A 22,539-nucleotide genomic window follows, 5' to 3' on the forward strand; every position below is an offset into this window, starting at 1 on the left:
GCGCTAATCTCACAGACTGAGCTCTGATCAGGGAGCTCGAAAGCCCCTTTGATCTGAATTCATTGCAAACACCTAGCTCACAGACCCCTATAGATTTCTAGTTTTAACTTAGTGCCTAATGAAGTGAAGTTTATCTCTGAAAACTTTTGTCACAGCTGGACATAACTAGCAATAGTTACTTGCAAGACTACAACTTAAGGGGAAAACTAAACGAATCTCAGCAGGTTATCCTTCTAGGACAAAGTTGAAATGTGCTTTTATAGGTAGCATAATAAAGCATAGCCTTCATCCAGGTCCCCAGACTACATCACAAAAACAGCATGCAATTTGCCTCGTAGTAGTCTCTGCATAGAAGCATTAGAGTAGATAGAAGAAGCTGCATCAGTCAAGGGTTATATTCTTCCACAGTAACGAGAGGAGTAATATGAGCACCATTCATCTATGGTCAATCAGAGAACACTATTTCTACGAAGCTCCAAGATAATTTCTTGTCCACCCAATTAAGTTTTTAACAGTCAAAGCACAACAGCTGTTCATTACTTAGTCCATCCGAACCACACAGTTTCTGTTGAGAATTGTTAATGATACGGTAACATAAGCAGATCCAAGTACCTACTATTTTTCTCACATGTTGAATCCCCACCCTTCTTATCATCCACAATCTCAGAGGACAGCCCTCCTCCCTCAGACAGGATGACTTATATGTTATCACATCCCAAGCTGTTTGTGAGAGGAGTGTGGTGCTGTTGCAGCAGTTACTAGTCGGAGTTTCTTCTTCATCAGTCTAAGGTTTTACTCAATATTATTTTTATGTGTTTCAGACAGCTTATTTGCTAATATACCTGTCTGTTTGCAGCACTAATTTAGTTATACCATATTTGTTTAAATCTGTGAATCCTTCTGTGTGTACAGGGGGATTTCTTTCATGATAAACAATCCACGTGACTGCACACAGACAAACAAAACTTGACTCAAAATTAAGTTGAAAAATTCTTAAGTGATAGCCAGATGATTCTCAAAGGAGAAAGATGCAGGTCAGGCAGCGAATGCCTAGGCACTGGCTAATTTTGTCATTGTGTGTAGGACCAGCTGGGTGATACTCATCTCTCCAGACCTGAAAGGAAGTTGCAGGCAAGAGTTATGTAAATAATTGTACAAATACCGCTAAAATGAAGCTCAAATTAACCAGTTAGGAAGAGATCTCACAAGGCCTGAGCTGGCTTTTAGGTTTTATAAATGCTATGAAGCCTGACTCCCAGTACTAGCCCATGGCCTCATGCAGTTGGCTGTACCACAGGAGTTAAGGCACTTCCCCCAGTCCTTGCTTGCAGCATGACTTACTCTCCAAGTGTCTCAGACACACCCTCCTTTGATGAGCACCTTCAGTATTCTTTTTTTTCTTTTTTTCCTTCTTTTGAAATGGGTTATTGAGTGTCTTCATTTAGTCACCTCCATTGAAAGAGTCCTTGCCTTTGGTGACTAAACCTGTGAAGTAGCACCTTTGGAGAAGCATAGTTAATTTTATAGAGGTTATCGTGTCTTCTGCTATCCTCGTTTTAACCTGAAGGTGAGAATGAATATATCTCTTACTAACTGCGATTTCCATGGAATCTTTTGTGCTTCTTTGGACACTGTGCTGCTTAAACACAGCCAGCTCATCTTGTCTTGCTATTTTTGTCCCTCAGAGTTAGTTTCCATGTCTTGGAAGTACAAAGATATATTCTATAAAACCTTCTCGGGTGTTTGGTTCTAAAAATCATGTAAAATCTCTATGTGCAGTAAAAGCAAAGAATTAATTTGTCCTTAATGCAAATTGTAATTAGAGATGCAGGAGTTCTTCCTTCCTCATCTGAGCCATTGTGTACATGTATGTGCGAACAAGCTCCATCTATTTATAGCTATAATGTATGCAATAAATGTTAAAAGGAATCTTTTCATTGTTAAAGGAGCTCCTTTTCTTGAAGATAATACATCATTAAGGTTTGCCTTAAGATGCTGTTGTGAATAGGAAGGCAAAAAAACCTAGTTTCATACCACCTTACAGAGGCCCAATGCCGTAAACCTTCCATAAACATGATTAGTCCTATTTGTACAGTGTATGGTGTTTATCTCTGCTTTAGTTCTAGGAGAGTGAGAAAAGCCTCCTTTAGTTTTTGCAGTAGGAAAAGCTGTTTTATCTCCTCTTACATCTGGAGGGGAAACGCTGGATAAACAGATCCTTCAACAAGCCTGGTGATAGTAAGGAAAAATCTGTTTTTTTGTTGCTCTCGCCATTCACAATAGGTTTTGTTGTTTTGGTTCTAGTGAAAACACATGTGCCTGCTTTGAAATGGTTCTGTAAAACTGGCAGAGATCTCCTTTAGCTGCAGATTTAACTTCTCCCCTTTCCCATCCTTATCCCCACAGGCCCGTGACGGAGGGTTAGACCGGATCAGTGGAGTCATGCATCACACAGCTGTATCATGCTGGCAGCCTTTCTTGGGTCTGGCTGTGCTGCTAGTCTTCACAGGCAACACCATAGGCTGCCCAGCCCGCTGTGAATGCTCAGCACAGAACAAGTCTGTCAGCTGTCACCGACGGCGTCTGATGTCCATCCCAGAGGGCATTCCCATTGAGACCAAAATCTTGGACCTCAGCAAGAACCGACTGAAGACTGTCAACCCTGAGGAATTCACATCGTACCCTTTGCTGGAGGAGATTGACCTCAGTGACAATATAGTCGCTAATGTGGAGCCTGGAGCCTTTAACAACCTCTTCAACTTGCGCTCCTTGAGGCTGAAAGGAAACCGTCTGAAGCTGGTCCCCCTTGGGGTGTTCACTGGGTTGTCAAACTTAACAAAGCTTGATATAAGTGAAAACAAGATTGTCATTTTGCTTGACTACATGTTCCAAGATCTACATAACCTGAAATCCCTGGAGGTTGGGGACAATGATTTGGTTTATATATCACACAGGGCCTTTAGTGGACTGCTTAGCCTGGAGCAGCTCACCCTGGAAAGATGCAACCTCACAGCTGTACCAACAGAAGCTCTTTCTCACCTCCACAATCTTATCAGTCTGCATCTGAAACAGCTCAACATTAACTCTTTGCCGGCATATGCCTTTAAAAGACTTTTTCGCCTGAAAAACCTAGAGATAGAGGCCTGGCCCCTCCTGGACATGCTACCTGCCAACAGTCTGTATGGTCTCAACCTCACTTCTCTTTCTATCACCAACACCAACCTGTCTGCAGTACCTTACTCTGCTTTTAAACATCTGGTTTACCTGACGCATCTAAACCTCTCTTACAATCCTATCAGCACCATTGAAGCAGGCATGCTTTCAGATTTAGTGCGCCTGCAGGAACTCCACATGGTGGGGGCCCAGCTACGTACCATTGAATCACATGCTTTCCAAGGGCTCCGATTCTTGCGCGTGCTTAATGTGTCCCAAAACCTGCTAGAAACCCTAGAAGAGAATGTATTCCATTCTCCTAAAAGCCTTGAGGTCCTCTGCATTAACAACAACCCTCTAGCCTGTGACTGCCGTCTCCTTTGGATTTTACAAAGGCAACCCACTTTGCAGTTTGGCAGCCAGCCACCAATGTGTGCTGGCCCAGACAGTGTCAAAGAGAGGTCATTCAAAGACTTTCACAGCACAGCTCTTTCCTTTTACTTCACCTGCAAGAAGCCCAAGATACAAGACAAGAAGTTGCAGTACCTGGTAGTGGAAGAAGGGCAGACAGTGCAGTTGATGTGCAACGCTGACGGGGATCCGCAACCTACCATATCCTGGGTTACCCCACGTCGGAGGCTGATCACAGCTAAATCTAACGGAAGAGCCACTGTGTTAGGAGATGGCACCCTGGAGATCCGATTTGCTCAAGACCAGGACACTGGGATCTATGTTTGTATTGCAAGTAACGCAGCTGGGAATGACACCTATTCGGCTTCCCTTATGGTAAAGGGGTTTACCTCAGACCGTTTCCTTTACGCCAACAGGACCCCCATGTATATGACAGACTCCAATGACACAAGTTCCAATGGAACTAATGCAAACACCTTCTCTCTGGACCTTAAGACAATATTGGTGTCAACAGCTATGGGCTGTTTCACATTCCTTGGAGTGGTTTTATTTTGTTTCCTCCTTCTTTTTGTGTGGAGCCGAGGGAAAGGCAAACACAAAACCAGCATTGACCTTGAGTATGTCCCTCGCAAAAACAATGGTGCTGTGATTGAAGGGGAGGTTACTGGACCACGGAGGTTCAATATGAAAATGATTTGATGGTATTTTGCTAGCAGTGCTTTTTCTGTGGCATTAAAACCAATTAAACCAGCCTGGCATGTGGAATTGCTAGGCAGATGCAGCTTAATGCAGCTGTCACTGTATCAAAAGGTTACATGAAAATGGAAAGACTATTTGTGGTTATACAGCAGAGCCTCCAGACCTTGAGGCAGATATGTCAGGGCCTTTCATAGAACTGGGAAATTGTACTAACTGTTTGCATTGCAAATATTGGCATTCTGGGGATATCAGCAATGAACCACTGGCTCATGCTCATGGACAATTGTTCAACATTTTCTACCACTACAAAAATAAAAGAAAAAAAAAAAACAAAAAAAAAGCCTACAGTGTAGGATTTACATACTTAAGGAAAAAGACACATTTGTCTAAAACATACTCTACAGTGAAATTTGTATCTATAGATCTCATTTGATAAAATCTTTCATCACCCCTTCTAGTTGGTTCTACGCCACAAAAAATTGGTAGTTTTTTTTTTGTTTTTTGTTTGTTTGTTTTTTAATCTACATCTATACTGTGTACATTTTAAAGCAATACAAATGAGAGGTTATGCTTTTAGATATCCACCAATACTGACCCGAGTGTGATGTCACCTTCCTTTTAAATACCATCTAACCCAAATTAGACTCTTGCAGTTACCAATTAGAAATAACATATTTTTCTCCTCATGTAGAAGGCCAGAGATGAATAGTTGAGAGGAAAGATGTTCAGCTCTGTTGATCTTCTCTTCATATAAATATAAGGCATGTGCCTAGTTTTGATACAGAATGGAATATTTTTTATATCTGTGATATCACACTGGACCAGTTTACTGTAACAGAGCCCTGGATCCCACCCAGGGAAGGCAACCCACTAGACATTTCTGGCATAGAGGAGCTGAGTTCTACCTTGAAGAGAGAGAGCTGTTTTTGTTAGTCCTGATTTTAATTTCAAAGCCACTGCTAAAATGTTAACGTATACTTGACAAAAAGAAAAAAAAAAGCATTTTACATAATCCTTGGGAAATATGATTGTCTTACTATTTCTAAAAGTAAACTAAAACATACAAATCCTCTGCTACTAGGAACGAACTCTTCTCCAATGCCAAGTAAACTATGGTTGTCCATGCATAATACAGGGATCATAAAGCTAAAATAATCTTTTAAAACATGATAGCCTCAAAAAGGCTAGCATACTGCCAGATAAATGAACCTCTAGCCACAGTCATTCTCATCTTGTATATTTGTAGATAACAGATAAACACAAAACTAATTTCCAAGAACAGATTACTTACTTAGCTGTTCTTGATGCCATTTTAATAACTATGTGGTTATGTTTCTTTCAGGGGCAGTATCTTAGAGGAAGAGGGGCAAGTTTTTCCAGGTTTTAGAAAGCTTTTTAATGGAGGGAAGACAGAAGTGGAATGTTAGTTCAGTAGAAGTAACCTTTTTAGTTTGTTTTATGTCTCAAAACAAATCTCAAAAGGCTCAGAACTGAAACTTTATTCTTTATCGTTGATACTACTGATCTTACTTTGAAATTCTCAGTAATGGGAAGATAGAGAGTTATTCAGCCACCTCTCAATTTTCCAGCAATTATGAGCCATAGGTTTGTTGCTAAGTGACTGATAACAAATACAATTTGTAGATATTGTTTGACATAATTTGGAACAAGGATGATAATGACTATGTACGTTTAGCCAAAATTAATATGAAAATATTATAAGACAGAACATTCAGATTAATGTGGTTTCAGAACCTGCATCCAATCTTAAAATTAAATTTCAGCACTTTGAAACCAAAGTCAGGCTGATCTATAATGGGGTGTAGACTTTTATAAAATCAGTATCCACAATCTTTGGCAGAGATTTTCTAAGCAGGATAAAAATCTCCCACTCCTATAAAGGGCAACGTGCCAAAAGTAAAATCTAGCTGTGCTTCCCTGGTGTACCCCTGACATAGCTGTAGGACCCAAGGCTAGGCAGTTTTGAGAATCTCTTTTCTTAGTGGTTGATCTGTGGTTGCATCACTGCTCCCTTTTAGGTCGCCAGACTAAGAAGAATGCAAGGGTTGTTAGAATTTTCTTCACTTTAGCTGGTTTTAAATTTAGAAGTGAGTTTTCTTGCTGCTTTTTTTTTTTTTAATGCTCTGAACTACTTAGTTGGAGATTTATGGAGATGCTTGAGACTAATCCTCTTTGTTCTATGACAATTTGTAGAACATTAATACAAAGGAATAACCCCTGCCTAAATTCTAACACCAGGGAAATTATTTTTGCTGATATAGTAACCACCGCACTGAAGTCCAAAATTCTAGTGTACCTTAATATGGGCAGTTAAAGAAACAAATGGGGATAAAACAAAGTGTTTCTGAACTGCCCATTGAAGACATTTGCATGTGCCTTTCCCTTGTAATTGTCATTTTTTTTTAACAGTAATCTATTGCCCCCACAGTCACTTCATGTTAAATGTTGAAATCAATGTTAGAAGCAAAAATTCGTCAAAATTCTAGACAGTTGCAGCTGATTGATTCATATTAAATGACACAATTAAAAAAATAAATCTCAAAAGAAATATCAAAAAATGTGCTTTTAGGATTAATTATGAATTGCTGAATTCCCCTATTCCCTTAGAATGACTCTAAAAAGTGATTGCATTGTTAGTGCACTGCAAGGTTTCCTGAGCAGCTGTGTGCTTAGTTACTTCTGTGAAATGTGTGCTGGTAATGAAAATCAGCGCTTGCTCTTGCTGAGCACCACCTTGCAGAGCTGTCAGCATTGTGTGTATCGCCTTGAGTTCAGTCAGTATTCGTTTTTTAAGAATCAGTGTTTGCTTCCTGCCTCTAGCAATGTTCTACTTTTTGTAGCCTATTTATTTCACCATGGACTTGGCAAGGCATATGGCATCTCTTAACAGAAGGGAGAACAGCAAGACTCAGAGACAAGCTTTTATCTTGCTCCACATAGTCTTCTTTGTATGTGTTTGTGGGACACGTGCTTACTGTGGCTGTTTTGGATGAATAAGGAGTACAGCATCAGGGTCAGACCTATATAAGCACCTTTGTGACAGTTCTTTTAAGAACAGGGTGGCTGAATGCCTACTCTGCCTCTTGAAGGAGTCATTTCTTTTCTGCTAGAGATCAAAGAGACACCACAGTTTATCTTACTGCAAAAGGAAAAAAGGACTGGGCTGTGAGGAGGCATCTGACCCACATGGATGCACTATCATACAATGAGACAGGTGGACAGTGCATATCTGCCACTAAAAAAGGGAATGAAGTGTATTTCCTTACCTCTGACATGCATATTGTCTGGCCCCCATGCTGGCACAAGACCAAGGCTGAACTCTCTGGGGAGTCAGTGCAGTGAGACTCTAAGGCGCAGCAATAGTTCTGCAGAAAAGGAAAAATCTGAAAATGTCAAAACCACCAGAGTGACTTGAGAAAGCAGGTACCACAGTAAACTAGTCAATAATTTCTGTAAAAGAACCTCCCACAAATACATTTTGATGGTCACTTCCACAGGCTGGTACTCCTCTCTCATAATGAATGGATGTACAAGTGCTCAGATTCCCCTTGAGTGACCTGAAGAGGACCCTGTAGCAATGTATTAAGAAAAGATTTTGCAATAGTGTAAAATGAACTAAGACTAAGTAGTGCCCCACCTCAGCCTTATTTTTAGGTTTTGAGCTGGTTCTCTTCCCCCCTCCCCACCCTTCTTCCTCTGTTATTAATTGGCAGCATTCTTTTCAGAAATGCTTAGTCCACAACATCAGCTCAGTTGGATTCAGACTAGGAGACTGCGTTTACCCTCTATTTCCCCTTCCCTCACCATTCATGCACCCTTTGCACCCTCATGGTGCCAACAGGGTCAACAGCTCCAGGTACAATTGAGATCAGGCAGGAGACTTTGAGCCCCCTATAGAATTGTTGATACAAGCTGATGCCACTAGATATTTCTTTAAACAATTTTTTTTTTTAATTAAGTTGATGTTATTGTCACTCATTCAAGTTTTCCTTTATTACGTGAACAGTAGCTGTCTTTTTTTCCTTATTTCTTGCATCATGGTATTGCACCACCTACGATGGTAACAATTATACTATCAAAAAGAAAATTAAGAAAGAAAACCACATTACATCCTGCACACCACAAATTGTAGTTGAAGCATAAGAGACACAGTAAGAACTCAGCATGAATATTTAATGGAAAATCTTTTAAACCTTTTGATAGGAGAAAAAAAATTGTGTGGAGAAACTTTGGAATGTATGCCATGTTGCGACTGAATCACACCAAAGTTATGTTGAAATAGAGTTTCCTACACCCTGCCTATATGTCTGTCCTAGATACTGGACTTTTCCCAAAAAACATTCAGGATGTGTGAATGCCTGAAGCACACATTTAACCCATGAAAAGGCAAATCATTGTTCAAATCCAGTAGTGAAAGCAGTTTCTGGATGCCCAAGGATAACAGCAGCTTCTAGCAAAGACAGCCAAGAAACTGCTGTCATACAGTTATTTTGCCTCATCTGCTACTGCATCCTGTGAAAAAAGGGTCCTTAGCCAGTAATAAAATGGAAAATCTTTATACATTTTTCTTCAAAGGGGGCAACATTTGTGTAATACGCTACAGTTTCACCTCCATCCCCAGCAATGAAACATCCAGGAAGAAGTGAGGAAGAGGAAACCTATTCTGGCCAGTTTGCTAATTACCTTTTTCCCCTTAATGATTTTAGTACTACCTGAGGGTAGCATGACGACTGCTGTCTATTCCTGTCCTTTCAGCTCCCAGTGTGGCTTGACATGGAGTAGCAGGGAAAGAAGCACATAGTCAGGCTGTCCCTCCTCCATGAACTGTAACTCTGGTCTTCTCAAATAAAATAACCAGTGCATCAGCAGTGTCTTGGAAATGGCAGACTGCTGCAGCTCATTTGTAGTTTTGCCATAAGACAATATGTGGGACACATGCTTTCTAACCCCATTTCAGTATCCTAGGTGACTGTGCTAAAATAAAGTAAGAAAACTTTCATCCAGTAATTTAAAAGTTAATTGTGCCTAAAGGAGTTAAAGGAGCACATTTGGAAAAGGTAAAGTGCCTGATTGCTGGAGAATCCCTGAAACAATAAGATTTCTCAAGTTAGCTAAGCAATTTGGATGCCCTGTTTCTATCACCTGTAATAAGAATTACAAACTCAATTTCCCTTGGCAGCTTAGAAGAATCGCAGCCAGTTGGTTCAGTGATACATGCTCCCTTTTTCTTTCTCTAGCTCTGCCCTCTTCCTTTCTCAGTTTCAAATGACTGTGATGCTAAAAGATTTCTGGATTCAGTTTAGTTTCACTGCATATTCACATGGCTTTTGGAATCTAGACCTCAAAGCAGGATCTTAAATCCTCTTCAAGCCAAAAAATAGAAATAAAAAAAAGAAGACAAAGCTTGGGTAAACCTTCTCCTGCAAATAAAATATACCAACTTCTGTGAGCCTGCTGCTACTGAGATAGCTACAAGCCAAAAGCAATCTGCAGGTTGAATGAGTCTTAGTCGTTTTTTCTTTTTTAACTAGAAGCAGGTGGTTGGATATAAGGCCAGCTGGAAACAAAAATCTGTATTTATAGCCTCAGTGGAAGAAGGAAAGAGCTGGAATAGTCAAGAAAATGTTCCACATTACTTCCACTTAAAATTAAGAATATCCATATTCAAATAGATCATAGAGGGGTACAAAAGAGTACAAAATGGAACCAAAATTATCATGAAGCAGAAGTCTTGAAGCAAGAGACTAAGAACGTAGTCAGGTAATATGCATCAGGAGAAATCCTCTTGACACCATTCTCTTACTCCTTTGTTACACTAGAAATTTGATAAACAAATCTAGGTTTTTTGCTTTCTACTAAGTAAGGCTATAATGGAAAACAAGCAGAACTTACATTTTAGTTGTTTCTCACCTTGTGTCATACTTTCTATTCTAGATTGCTTTAATATTTACCACTGCTTACTGAGCTGGAGAATGTGAAAATGTAGATTCTGGGAAGAAGAAAAGAAAAAAAAAAAAAGCAAAAGGAAAAGAAAATGTGTAACCTTAAAGAAGTCTGCCTATTTCTATGTGTGGCATTTGCAAGGCAACAACATTATCTCCTCACACACAAGCCAAGAACAGTGGCTTGAAATTTCAAGGCAGCTGTGAAGATGGTTGTCAACTTGTATACATGTTAATAATATCGATCTTTCAGAAAACAAAATATGATTGTTTCATGAAGAATTCACTTACTCCATTTTGATACATAAAATTAAATGACACTTTTCCTTCATTACAGTGGGCACTGTGTAAGAAGAAAGTAAATGACAACCCTAATCTGGTGAGCTTACAGCCATACAGTAGAAAGCTGGCTTCTGGGCAAGTACATATGATAGCAAGTCTCTCATTGTTTAGGGAGGGAATGCCATAGTGCATATATATCAAAATATCATCACACTTATTGAAATCTATTTGCAAGCACATGTAGTTCATATGTATATGTTTGTGTGTGGAAAAAAAAAAGTAATTAGATTTGTTTTGTTCTTTTCTTATTTCAAGTATTAAGTGTATATTGTTTTTAAAAGGTGACAAGGTTAACCAGAAAAAAATGTGTTGTAATTTATTTTAATATATATGATCATAAGTATGGATGGGAAATGAAACAGTCTTGCTGTTATGATCCATGAAGCACACGACATGTTGGGTTTGTCCATAAGTTTGCTTCATGTTTGAGCAAAATATGCTAATATAATGGGGGGAGGGGGAAGAAAATTGAAAAAAAAAAAAAAAAGCTTTGTTTGTCAAGACAGTTGTCCTGAATGTCATTTTAAAAGTTACTTTAGGGCTTATGTCATGATGTGTATCATACTTATCCAAAATGAAACATGAATAAATAATTCCGTGGAGTGGCAAAATTTACTGCTAAAAGTGAAGAAAATATACATTGTTTCTCCTATTGTAGCTCATTGCTTTTCTTCCAACGGGTAGTGGAAGAAACTAAGATGACAAAAATACAGTTTTCTCAGCACCAGACCCAAGGTCTTTAGTGCCAAGTCTTCAAAGCAGGTAATCTCCTCAGACCCAAAACTCTTGAGCTGAGATTGTAAACCAGGACAGTCAGAAAGAGCAGATTCCAACAGGTATTTTTGATCTATTCACTTTCACCCCCTTTCATTGCATGCAGCCATCAGACAGAGTAAATCTTAGGTCCCATTCAAGTGTGGTTTGGGATTTATTCCCCATGCAAAGTATCAGTCAGCCTGGGGTCTCTCTTTCACTTGCACAGTGTACACAGGTAACTGATGGGGATAACAATTAAGTTAATGCTGGAAGAAAAAAACCTGCCGCTTGCTAGCACCATGGAGAGCACAGGAGAAAGGTAGATTTCACCAGCTGCGTGTCACTTAGAAAGCAACCAGTACTGAGCATCTGTACCTGAAACATGGTTCCTAAGGAAATCATCAGTATTCAAACTCCACTGTAACTGCACCAGAAAAATTAAGTCATGGAAATTAGATTCTGTTGAGTTTGAAAGCTATTCCAAACCCCTGTGGCTTGCCACAACCCACTAAATCTATGCCAGAGATGAGTTTTGAAGGACATAGGCCATAAACTAAACTATTGCTACTCCCATTCTCCCACAGCTAGGTACTTCCACCAACAGAGGATTTTACTTATGCATTCTGGGATCATCTTAAATAAGATTCATCAGCCATGAGCCCATTAACCTCTAAATCAGGGTCCTATTCACTAGAAGGGGAAAACAAAGTTGTTATTGCTACCTCAGGTAAGGAAGAAGTTGGATTCCCAGATGGATTGCTGGGAGCAGAGGCAGACAGGGACTGAATCTGAGCTCTTTTGTGCATGCTTCTGTCTGTCTTTTATCCTTCTGCATTTGCATTTGGCACCTCCAAAAGGTTTTGGCTAACATGCACCACTGTACCCTCTTCTGCAGCAGAATGTCAAATGCAATGAATCCATAGGTTAAAATTAACTATATATTATGTTAAAAATCCATTTTATTTCATGTTCTTTTATTTTCCTTTTAATTTTGTAATTTGATTGGTGTATTCTACAGTACTGCCTTCAGTATGACATGAAAAAGGAGCCATTGCTCCTACAACTGCACTGGGAACATCGAGTTTGCACTGAGTTTGTTTTCACTAAAGTTTACTCCACCTTAAGTTTTAGATTTCTTTTATGCAATTCAATTTTCTCTTTTGGACTACCTGTCACTCTCTCAAGAGGTGGAACATGTTCCTAAATCACAGGATCTAATATAGAAGAAACTACTAACCTTCTCTGTGATAACTGGGTAGAGAAAAACACCATCAAATCAAGCAATCACTGACAAATTCATTAAAATAATCCTGAATTTTCTAAAGCACATTCACAAATTTTTGAGAATATTTGTACTTTCACAGATCCACTCTAGATTTGTCTCACAGTTAGTAGCCCTATATTGGGTAAGACAGTAACCTTTAAATAAACAGATCTTGGTATCCAAAGTTTATTTTAAGAAACGCCTGGGTTTAACATTTTTGTATTTGAAAAAAGTAGTTGGAAATGGGAAATAGCACTATTTACTAATAAATAAACTCAGTTCACAGAGAGTGAGTTATTCTCACATGGGGGAACACTCACAGCAAATTTTCTGCACCATAAAACCTTCACACATACAGCAGTAGATGACACGCTATAAAAAAAGGGCTTTGTTAGTCTCCTGCACTATCTGGACGAGGGCAGAGGCTGGTAAATCGTGCTGGGAAAGTGTGAATAAATCTGCAGCTACTAGTTTAAGAAACACAGTTATTGAACAGAACTGTACCTTGTTTTCTACAGACTTGTTAGTGGGCTGGGAGAATTGGTCTGAATTCCTTCTTCCTAGATATAAGAGATCCCCCATGAAAGGCTCTTATGTTGCCTCTGTTCTTGGAAAGATAAGTTTCAACCTTAGTATTCAATGGGAAATGTAACACAGTAAGAAGTTAGCAAAATAGAGGATTGCATAGTCGCAAAGAAAATAAATCAAAGCTTGCATTAGAAATTACATGGTAGTGGTACTTAGCACCTTGTCTATGTAACTTTGAAATTATTTGGGTTAGCAAGAGCCGGTTTATTAATTAATAGCTAGGGAACACATTCAGCTAGTTAAAGCTGTAATCACCAGCTGGAAGATATTTACCTCATCAGTCCGTAAGTGGAAGTTATATTTTTCTGAGCTATTTTCCAATAACTTTCCTATTTATATAACTCAAAAGCACAAGTAATGGAGAGCACACTTATTTTATTATAGGAAGACAATGATAGAAGAATTAATCTCTTACTTTTACTACGAGAGCTCTTTGCTCTATTTGCAAAGACTAATAGATTACATCCATTACGTAAATTATTACTATCACTGAAGCCAAACAACATCTTGTCTTAAAAAACTAAAATCTTTGGTGCATCTGTGTAGTACATCAATTCTAATGCACCACAGATAATACTTTTCTTTCACATGCAAATGGATTAGAGACAGGACAGCCATCTGACTTGTACAAAAGCTTGCCTTTCAATGGACCTTACGGAATCTCACATTGCCTTTCATGAGTTTGGCAGGCTGATGCATTTTGCTAAAGGATATCAGGTCAGCATTGCCTTACTTGGGGAAGGCATAGCTGTCAGATAGTCATGCAAGCAGAGGGCTGTAACTCAGGATTTCTGAGCTTCAGTCAAAAACCTGGGACTCTTAAGTCTCTGGAGAATACAGTAACAGTATTTACCTTTCAAAATGAGGATTCTGCCATTTCCCTAAGGATTATGAAGTCAATGAGCTATGGTTCACACATACCTGTGTGACGGAATGGCAATTTCACATGTAGGTTGGTATGTGGCAAAATATATTGCTATCAAAAAAAACCTTTTTTTAAGAAATGCAATGCCTGCTGCCCAAAGTACTCCAGAAGATGAAGGCAATGTGGTGACAGCAATGGACTGTCCTGTAGTCAGCAGTTCCAATGGCTGTAGAATAGATGCTCTTGCAGAGCAGCGACAGTGTATGAAAGAAAATTTTCATGAGATGCATGCAAACTAGATGATTGTCACTTTTGCAGTTCAGTGGTATATTGTATGAAAGAACCTCTTCATGTCTCATTAGTGGCTTGCAATGCTTGAAAAACGTGATTCATCTCCTAAAGAATCTATAAAGATTCCTCTCTTTGCCTTTTATTATAGATGAGAGATGCCAAAATGAATGCAAGCCACACACCAATTGTCAGGCTGTCAAGTGTAATACCAAGCACTCAGACTACTACTACGACAAAAACATTTCCATTTGGTCCTTCTACAAGACTACCAAAAACAGGTCGCATAGTTTCTCTGCTCTCTAGTCCGTGTTTATTGAAAGCAAGCCAGCATTCCCACAGATTTTCCAACTCTTTAATAGCTAAAGTATCCACTTTTCAAATTTCTTCTGCCAATGTTTATCATAGGGAATTTGTCCTGATACGCTTTTACTCTATTTGCCAGAATGCTGAATTGTGGCCAACTTCATCTTTTAATCAAGGTTGGTTTGCTTATACATGAGCCAAACACTTGGAAATTTCCCATTCTCTGCTTCTACTTTAGCACTGAGGTCAGATGAATTTGCTGTGTATTTCAGGGAAGCATGTTTGATATTTAATTGGCAGTCACTCTCTTATATCCTGCAGTTACTGGGAGCTAATTCTGAGGTATGGGCCTGTCTAACACAACTGAAAATAGCAACTGATCCTTGGGAAGAAGATTATCAAACATATGTCCATTTTGCCATTCAAGACTGACATCAGCTCAAGACACTGGAAGTTGTGTGTTCGAGCCAGTGAGAACGGAAAGGAATACTTGCTGAATGCGCAAGCCATCTTAGAGAACTGCACATAAAAAGGCACGTGAGGGATCAGTTTGTCCTTTCAGGCTTAATGCACTGAAGCAGAAACACAAAGCACTGCAAAAAGGAGGAGGGTATGCATTAACAGAAAGAAAAAAAAACAAAACCAAAACAAAAAAAAAAAAAAAAAAAAAGTCAACCACAAGTATTTTGCTGTGGTGGGCTTTACAGTGTAAGAATGAAAAGTTGATGGGAAAATTATTTTCTCAGTGTGATAAAATGCCCCCTCCAGATTTATAATACAAGGATTCTCTTCTCCCCCTGTTTGAAAAAAGAAAGCTACAAACCACCTCATTTCATTACAAATACTTTCTTAAAATACAGTTTGTTTCAAAAGATGAACCCTTCCTGGGTTTTCAACAGCTATTGTAATTGTTTTTCATAGAACTCAATTTTAATTGTAACACTGTTTTGCTACAGCCCTACTGTCTGTGTCCTTCTTCTTCATTGTCAGTTATTTAAGTGAAGAAATAAAAGCTCAAAAGCACATTGTTGTAATTGATTTCTATGTTTTAATTGTCTCATTTGAAACAAAGTTATGAATTTCATCTGTTGAGGCATAAAAATAAAATTCTTTCCTTAAAGAAAAAAAAAAAAAGAAGAAAAAATAAAGATAGAAATCCATTACTGTTTTGCTTGTGTTTTTTAAGGCAAAAGTTTGAGGCTGTCATTCCAATCCTCTGTCACAGTTCTGGAAATATGTATAGCATTCCTGTGAGTGTATTGATTATACAGAAAAAAAAAGTTTTTCTTTAATACTCTTAAATAGTTTAATGCTTTTCCTGCATATATAAATCTAGTGTTCCCCTGTTAGGATAGCACTTGCTATGTCACTGTCATCTCCCATCCTGCTCTTTCCCCACACTTTCTTACCAGTGTTCAGCTGCTAAGTTCAGCATGTGGTGTCCTCATCCAGTCCAAGGACCATCAAGTGTAAGGATTTGTTCCAGTGCCTTGTACCCAGGCCAGTGTGGGAGATGGGATCTCGGTGATGGGAAGCTGCTGATCCATGGACCTTTAACTGGTCCTCACCATGTTGCCAGTCTTTTTCCCACTGCCCACCCCTTCCTTTACTGGTCATCATTGGCAAAGAAGGGGTACATCTGCCCTCATAGAGGGAAACTGCTTTGCTTTGGAGAGAAATGTGCCCTAATCCAGCAGATAGTAATCCACCAAACAGTACTTTTCTGCCCTGGTACGTCTGTACCTTCTGCTCTGCTTTCTCTTCAATGCCTGGTTTCATCTATGGAAACCAACCTGTGGGGAGGGCTGCAAGGAGGGCACAAACAAGAGGCAGAAGCATCCAAGACAGACTTAGGCCTTGAGAAAACTGTATTTAGCAGCTACAGAGTGATTTTTAACAGCAAAATCCCTTACTGAGAGGAAGAAGATGCCTAAGTGACCTAATGGGGCTCTGGGAAACATGGCCAAGTCCTTGGTGACTAGTGTAGAACGCCAATACTGAGAAGAAGACAGAAATTGGAAAGAGGTACACATCCCAGAGGAGTGTGGAGAGGCATGGGTGCTGGTTCAGCATGACTCTCAGGGTGAGCGCCACTGGTATGGCCATGGACCCAAATAATAAACTGTGACTGCATCAGGCTTGATACTTCTCCCCAGGCAATGGCAGAGTCTGGCCCAGCCTGGTTTGTGCCTGGAATCCTGCTGAGCATGTGCACAAGTCAAGCAAGATTTTGGCTGGTGCTGTGTCATGCTTTTGGGGCTGCTGGTGACAGCTCTTACTGCGCTTCCCAGAAACTGTCATCTGTGTTTTCCACACCCTGCCTGGTTCAGGAAGCCAGACACCACAGTATTTGCTTGGAGCAGCATGATATGGTGGCCAGTAGCAAACCAGAGTATCCCCTATAGGGTCCCTGTCCAGCTCATCAAGTTCTCAGTGTGCATGGAACATGACTTTAGAGTACAACGAAATGCCCACCACAGAGCCACTGCAGGGATGGTGCCCAGAGCTCCAGTGGGTGACTTCCAGCATGACATCTGCACAGCCTTTTTCCAGAGCCTCACTGACACCCTCAAGCTGGTGATGTAGAGGGAGTTTCAGGAGGTTTATGAAGGCAAATAAGAGTTCAACTTTTGCATCTGGGACCTGTGTACTTCTTATGCCAGCCATTTAAGGCTAATGCTCTTTCATTACTGAGAATTACTGGCTCAATAATCCCTTGTAGGGATGGTCTTCTGAGAAGTGATACCTTTGGGCCAAAATAAAGGATTTGTGGCTCTGAATTTCCATGGAGGTAAAAGACAGTGATGCTGTTCTCAAAAAAGTACTACACAGGCCTGTGAAATAAATCATTTTATAGCACAGAGGACCAGAACAAGTTGGAACACAAAGGCCAGGTGGTGTGAGAATAACTAAAGCAAGGAGTATGTGGTCCAGAACAAGGGTTTGACTTATCAGCGATTGTAAAGAGTATATTCTGTTGCTGCTACGGGTATGCTGGAAGTTGCCAAGTAACTGTATCCATCTTTTATCTGTGTGCATCACAAATCTCTTTGAAGCTGGTAGAGTTTTATGCCAGGTAAATGAAAGAATTATTTGACTTCTCCTTTAGAAAAAGCAGAAGCAAAAGAGACATCACAGCCCTGCATCCAGCACAGAGCTAACACAGTTCAAGCCATTGTAGGATGCAAATATTCACCTTGCTCTTCGCTTCAGATAAGGCACACTTTTCTTCCAGAAAAGAAAATGTATTTTTTAAAAGATCAGCATATAAAAATAAAACATTTTTAATACCAGAAACAATACTGTGTATTGCTGCAATACTGCAAGTTTTCTGTTACATCAGTGTATTGGATTTCTTAACTGTCACTTTTACTGACAGCTTGCATCCTTGTGGGGACATCTCAGCCAGGCCTTTCTTATCCAGGACAGAAACATAGTTATGCAGGAGGAACTTTGTTGGAGCTTTGTTATATATTTCACAACTTTTCCTTTGATAGGTTTCATTGTTGCTATGTACTCCCTGAATGAACTTTACAGACAAATTATGCAGTGATACTCCAGTTGTTTATACATTTTTAAGTATAAACAAACTTTGCATCAAATGAAGGCACTAACAGCCTTTAACTCTACAGCCCTTCTAAGCTCTTAACAGAATTGTCTTGTCTCCTAAATGTTGGGGTGTTTTTTTTGTTAATAAGAAGTTACTCTTTTTTGATGAGAAGATCATCACATACACCCTAAATGTACTGCCTTAGCTGGTGCATACAGAAAAGAATGTTTCAGCTCTTCTCAGGATGCTGTAACATGTGGCAAGGCAACTTGCAGTGACTGTACGTCACTCTCCTTCGCTATATGATTTAGAAGAGGAACACCTATGCACCACTTCTCAGTATTATCTAAGTCTCATCTCCAGTGTTAATCAATGTCATTGCCATGGCTCCCATCACTGCTCTTCCTCCATCCAAAACACTCCTTCCTAAAGTACTCTTTTGTCCAAGCCAAACTCCAGCTTTCTTTTGCCTGCTGGTACTTTGGCATACTCCCATCATTGAGTGCAAATCACCCTTTGCCAATGCCAGTCTCGCTTTCTGTCATGGTGACCCCTTTATGCAATTTTTTGCATTTTTTATTCTTGGCACTTTTGTGTCTGTAAGCTGTGCTTCAAAAGAATTAGATTTTTATATTTAGAAATTCATTAATATTCAGAGTCTGTGTACTGTACAACCTGCTCATTAAATAATGAGCACATAGCACGCAGAACTCCCACTTGCTGTCTTGCATTAGTAAAAGCTGTTTGCTGCAAGCATTAGTAAATTTAATAAAATTGTTATTACATATTCACCACATACGCCTTTGAAGCCTGTGCATGTTGTGCTAAGAATGCATAATTAGCACAGGGAACACAGATCAGAACTCCACAACCTTCTCTTCGGGATTTTATGACACTATTGACTATAAGAAAAAGTTCACTCATCTCCAGTCAGCAAGAAATTCAATTGAATGTCAAATGTAAGTACATACAGCGTACAAGGCTTGAGTATAATTGTGACTGTGAAATTTAGTTGCTGCCTTGAATTAATGTTTGTATAAAGTGATTTAAATGTTAGCAGAAAATACTAGATTTTGAAATTAAATTTAACTAATGAAAACTCTGAGTGCTATAAATTGAATCTGGGAATGGTATTTGCGTATATGCATCTCACTCATAAAAAGAAGCGGACAGAAATTTCAGTTCCAAAGATTGCTAAATCTTGACTGTGTTTATCAGCCAGGTTCCTGGACACTGTAATCATTTGGAATAAATTCTAGGCAGATGTTAGAAAGGATTGGATATGGAGGGAATAGCATCTTATTTTCCATGCTTTTGCCAGATAGCAAAAAGAAAAACAGAAAAACCAAAAACTGGGGTGGGGGGGGAGTCAATCGGGGGGGGGGGGGGGGGGGGAGGGGGCGTGGATTTTTGTGTTATGATTGAATCAGTGTAACAGCATCTTTATTTACCTGAACAGAGATTGACTCCTTATTGTTCCTCCTTTCATTGCCTAGCAATATCCTATTTCATTACATAGAATAGCCGTAAGTGGCATTTTCCACTTTTATCAGTTTATGATAGTACCTTGGTCTTTAATGCTGCAAAAGTGCATAGCTTGAGTTTCTGTGCTTACAGTTTTCTGGCTGTAAAGCACACACCACTTTCTCAGCTTTCTCTACCAGGTAGTTACCTGTTTCTCATGTAATCTGCTCTGCCTAGCTGGATACATACTGTTTAGCCTGTTTTTAAATTAGGATACTTGAAACAAACAAATAAAAAGTATTTCCACTGCTTCAGCTACTGAAATATCTATTGCTGTTTGATTGTTTTCCCTGAAAACAAGGAAAATTGGTCACTTTGTTGCAAGCAGGTTGGCTCATCCGTTTGCTCCCCCAGCGTCTCTGGCTTCTTAAGAGGAAGTTGCAGAGCACTTTTAGTTTCCCTGGGCTGTGAACCACTACCTCCAAAGCAAAATTACAGACCACAAGGACAGCAGGTGTCCATCAATCTGTACACCTGTACCATCCATCAGCCTCCAGCGCTCTGGTCATGCAAGTACATAAGATACAGAATTCTTCCAAAGACTTCATGTCATCACTACTTTACCAGAAGTCTGTCATGGCCTTGTGGGTATTAAGACCATAAATGTATCTGAATGTCAAATGGATCAGACTGTCAGTGACATAATCACACCTCTGTTTTTTTTAGCATAGTGATGGGTTTTATGGTTTGCTTAGTTTGAATTCTGTAGGTCTTTTTGATGGTAAAAGAAATTAAGAAGATGCTGCTTTTGGGAGCTTCTCCTTCAGAATAAATTTGCAGCAGAGATTAGGGGACAGTAAGGCAATGTAGCGTGCTGAAGAATTTACACATTAAGACATACTACTGAAAATATTAAAATGTTGGTTTGACTGTCATCCTCTCAGTGTCCTATTTAGGAAGTGAGAAGCTCTATTAACATGCACTTGAGGGGCTACATCCTGCTGACTTAGCACAAGCTTTTGGGTATGAAAATAATTGAGCTGTTGTTTCTATCTTCTTTGTACGAGGACATTGAGACCTTTTGCTCTTTTTCTTTCCTTTGTGTCCTCTACTTTCCTGTGAATAAGCAAACAGATGAAAATTTCTTCTACCACAGGTGATTTTATTTCCATAATAGCTACATTATTCTGACTATCTGGCAATTTACTCTGTCCTTTCCCAGCTAAGGTGATTCATCGTATTTTCAAAAAGCTCTTGTATTAGCCCTGGAAGCACCCACAACCTTGGGTCTGTAATTTCCATGACTGTGTATCTTCTAATGCACAATCACATCAATACATTTCACAGGAAGTTTAATGTGATGCCCTTTCCAAGGAATAAGGTTTGGTTTTGCCAGTCTGCTGTAGACATTTTGTTGGTGAAGAATTCACCTAATGAGCAACCGATTTTCCCCATTCATCCAACATTCAATACTTTCATCATCAGCAGTGTAGGTTCTAAACTGTAGAGATTTTGCAAATGCTCCATTAATAACAGCATCATAATGATATATTGAAGGTGATACCTAATAATGGGGAAGGGGGAAGGGGAGAATCTTAAAGAAAAGCTTATTTATATCATTGAATAAAACTATTGGTTCTTCTATTAAACCTTCTGAAATTTAGTAACTATAAACTTAATGTTACAGATGTAATTCCTAGAATATGTCTCCTTCAGGCAGTGAAAAATATGTTTCTGGGAAAAAAAACACCTCTGTTTCTAAGGCAGAGCAGTTATTTCATGCTCCAGAGATGCTGTAGAACAACTGGAAATATGTTTTGCAGTGTGTCCAACAACTTTTCCTCTGACATCAAAAACATTCTAGGGCGCACATATGATTTCTTGCATTCCAGAGACCCCAAGTCTGTGGCAGATTACAAGGTTAATATTTTAAAATGTGAACTGTGGTAAAAGGTTTTTTTCCTACTTTCATAGCTCAAAAATGACCAAACAAGTCTGATAAAGCCTAAAAACAAAAACAAAAGAAAAAAGATAATCACCTATGGCTGAGATATATGGTGAAGCTGAAAGACTTTTTTTTGTCTGAGATTATCATGATCAGGCACCTGCACCCAAAATTCTAGCTCTACTGCAAACCCAGGCTGCTGAACATATAGACAAAGGTGCAGTATATATGTATGTAAATAAAATCTCTTGAACATTACCAAGATAATTTCCTTAAGAGATGGTATTTGTTCCTATCCAGTAGTCTGATGACACCTTATGTCTATTTATATTGCAGTTTTCAGGAAAATAAACCAGAAAGCTTTCTTAGTTAAGTAGCCCATATTAAGTTCCCAGGAGGTAATAGAAGACTTTTCACTCAACAAACAGCCAGCAATTTCAAGCAGAAGTCTGTCTGGGACCAAAGTCCAGTTCTGTGGATTTCTCTGTAAAACATGCTTCTTCCCCACTCCCAAGTGAATTGTATAGTCATGGCAGAGTGAAAAATTAAATACAGTCTTGTACATCTCTGGGATGTTAAAATCTGCAATTTTTAAACGCCATAGAGATAAAAAATAAAAATGAAAATGTTAATTCTTTAAGATCCTACCCTTATGATTCTCTTTTAAAAATAATAGGTGTTGACACTCTGCTCCAAAATCAACATTGGCTTCACTAGGCACAATGCTTCCCACCTTCCCTACAATGTATAATTCTCTCAAATCACACTACCATCAGGGGAGCTAAAGGGTGGCACAATTTTTACCTACATTCAAAAGATATTTGCATGCTTGGCTGCTGCTGCAAGATGACCTGGATGCTAACTAAGTATCCCTGACAGTCTCCCAGAGCCATAGAATCACTTCTGATACTGTGTTTGCTGTTGGTGATTGGGTAAGTTGCTCTA

The 22,539-nt window shown here is 39.2% G+C and overlaps 1 protein-coding gene across 2 annotated transcripts in view; it reads left to right on the plus strand.

The window, feature by feature from the left end:
• LINGO2 (leucine rich repeat and Ig domain containing 2) overlaps positions 1-11,028 on the plus strand; it is a 213,490-nt gene extending 202,462 nt beyond the window's left edge. For both annotated transcript variants that reach the window (XM_061468771.1, XM_061468772.1), the window contains one exon: positions 2,407-11,028. In XM_061468771.1, coding sequence (XP_061324755.1) covers positions 2,407-4,263 — 1,857 coding nt within the window. In that variant the 3' untranslated portion in view covers positions 4,264-11,028. The remainder of the gene's footprint in view (positions 1-2,406) is intronic.
• Positions 11,029-22,539: the final 11,511 nt, after the last annotated feature.

The sequence above is a fragment of the Pezoporus flaviventris genome, unplaced genomic scaffold, assembly GCF_033815535.1.
Source record: "Pezoporus flaviventris isolate CSIRO_AGI_PZ_B2104156 unplaced genomic scaffold, CSIRO_AGI_Pfla_v1 ptg000050l, whole genome shotgun sequence".
Lineage (NCBI taxonomy): Eukaryota > Metazoa > Chordata > Aves > Psittaciformes > Psittacidae > Pezoporus > Pezoporus flaviventris.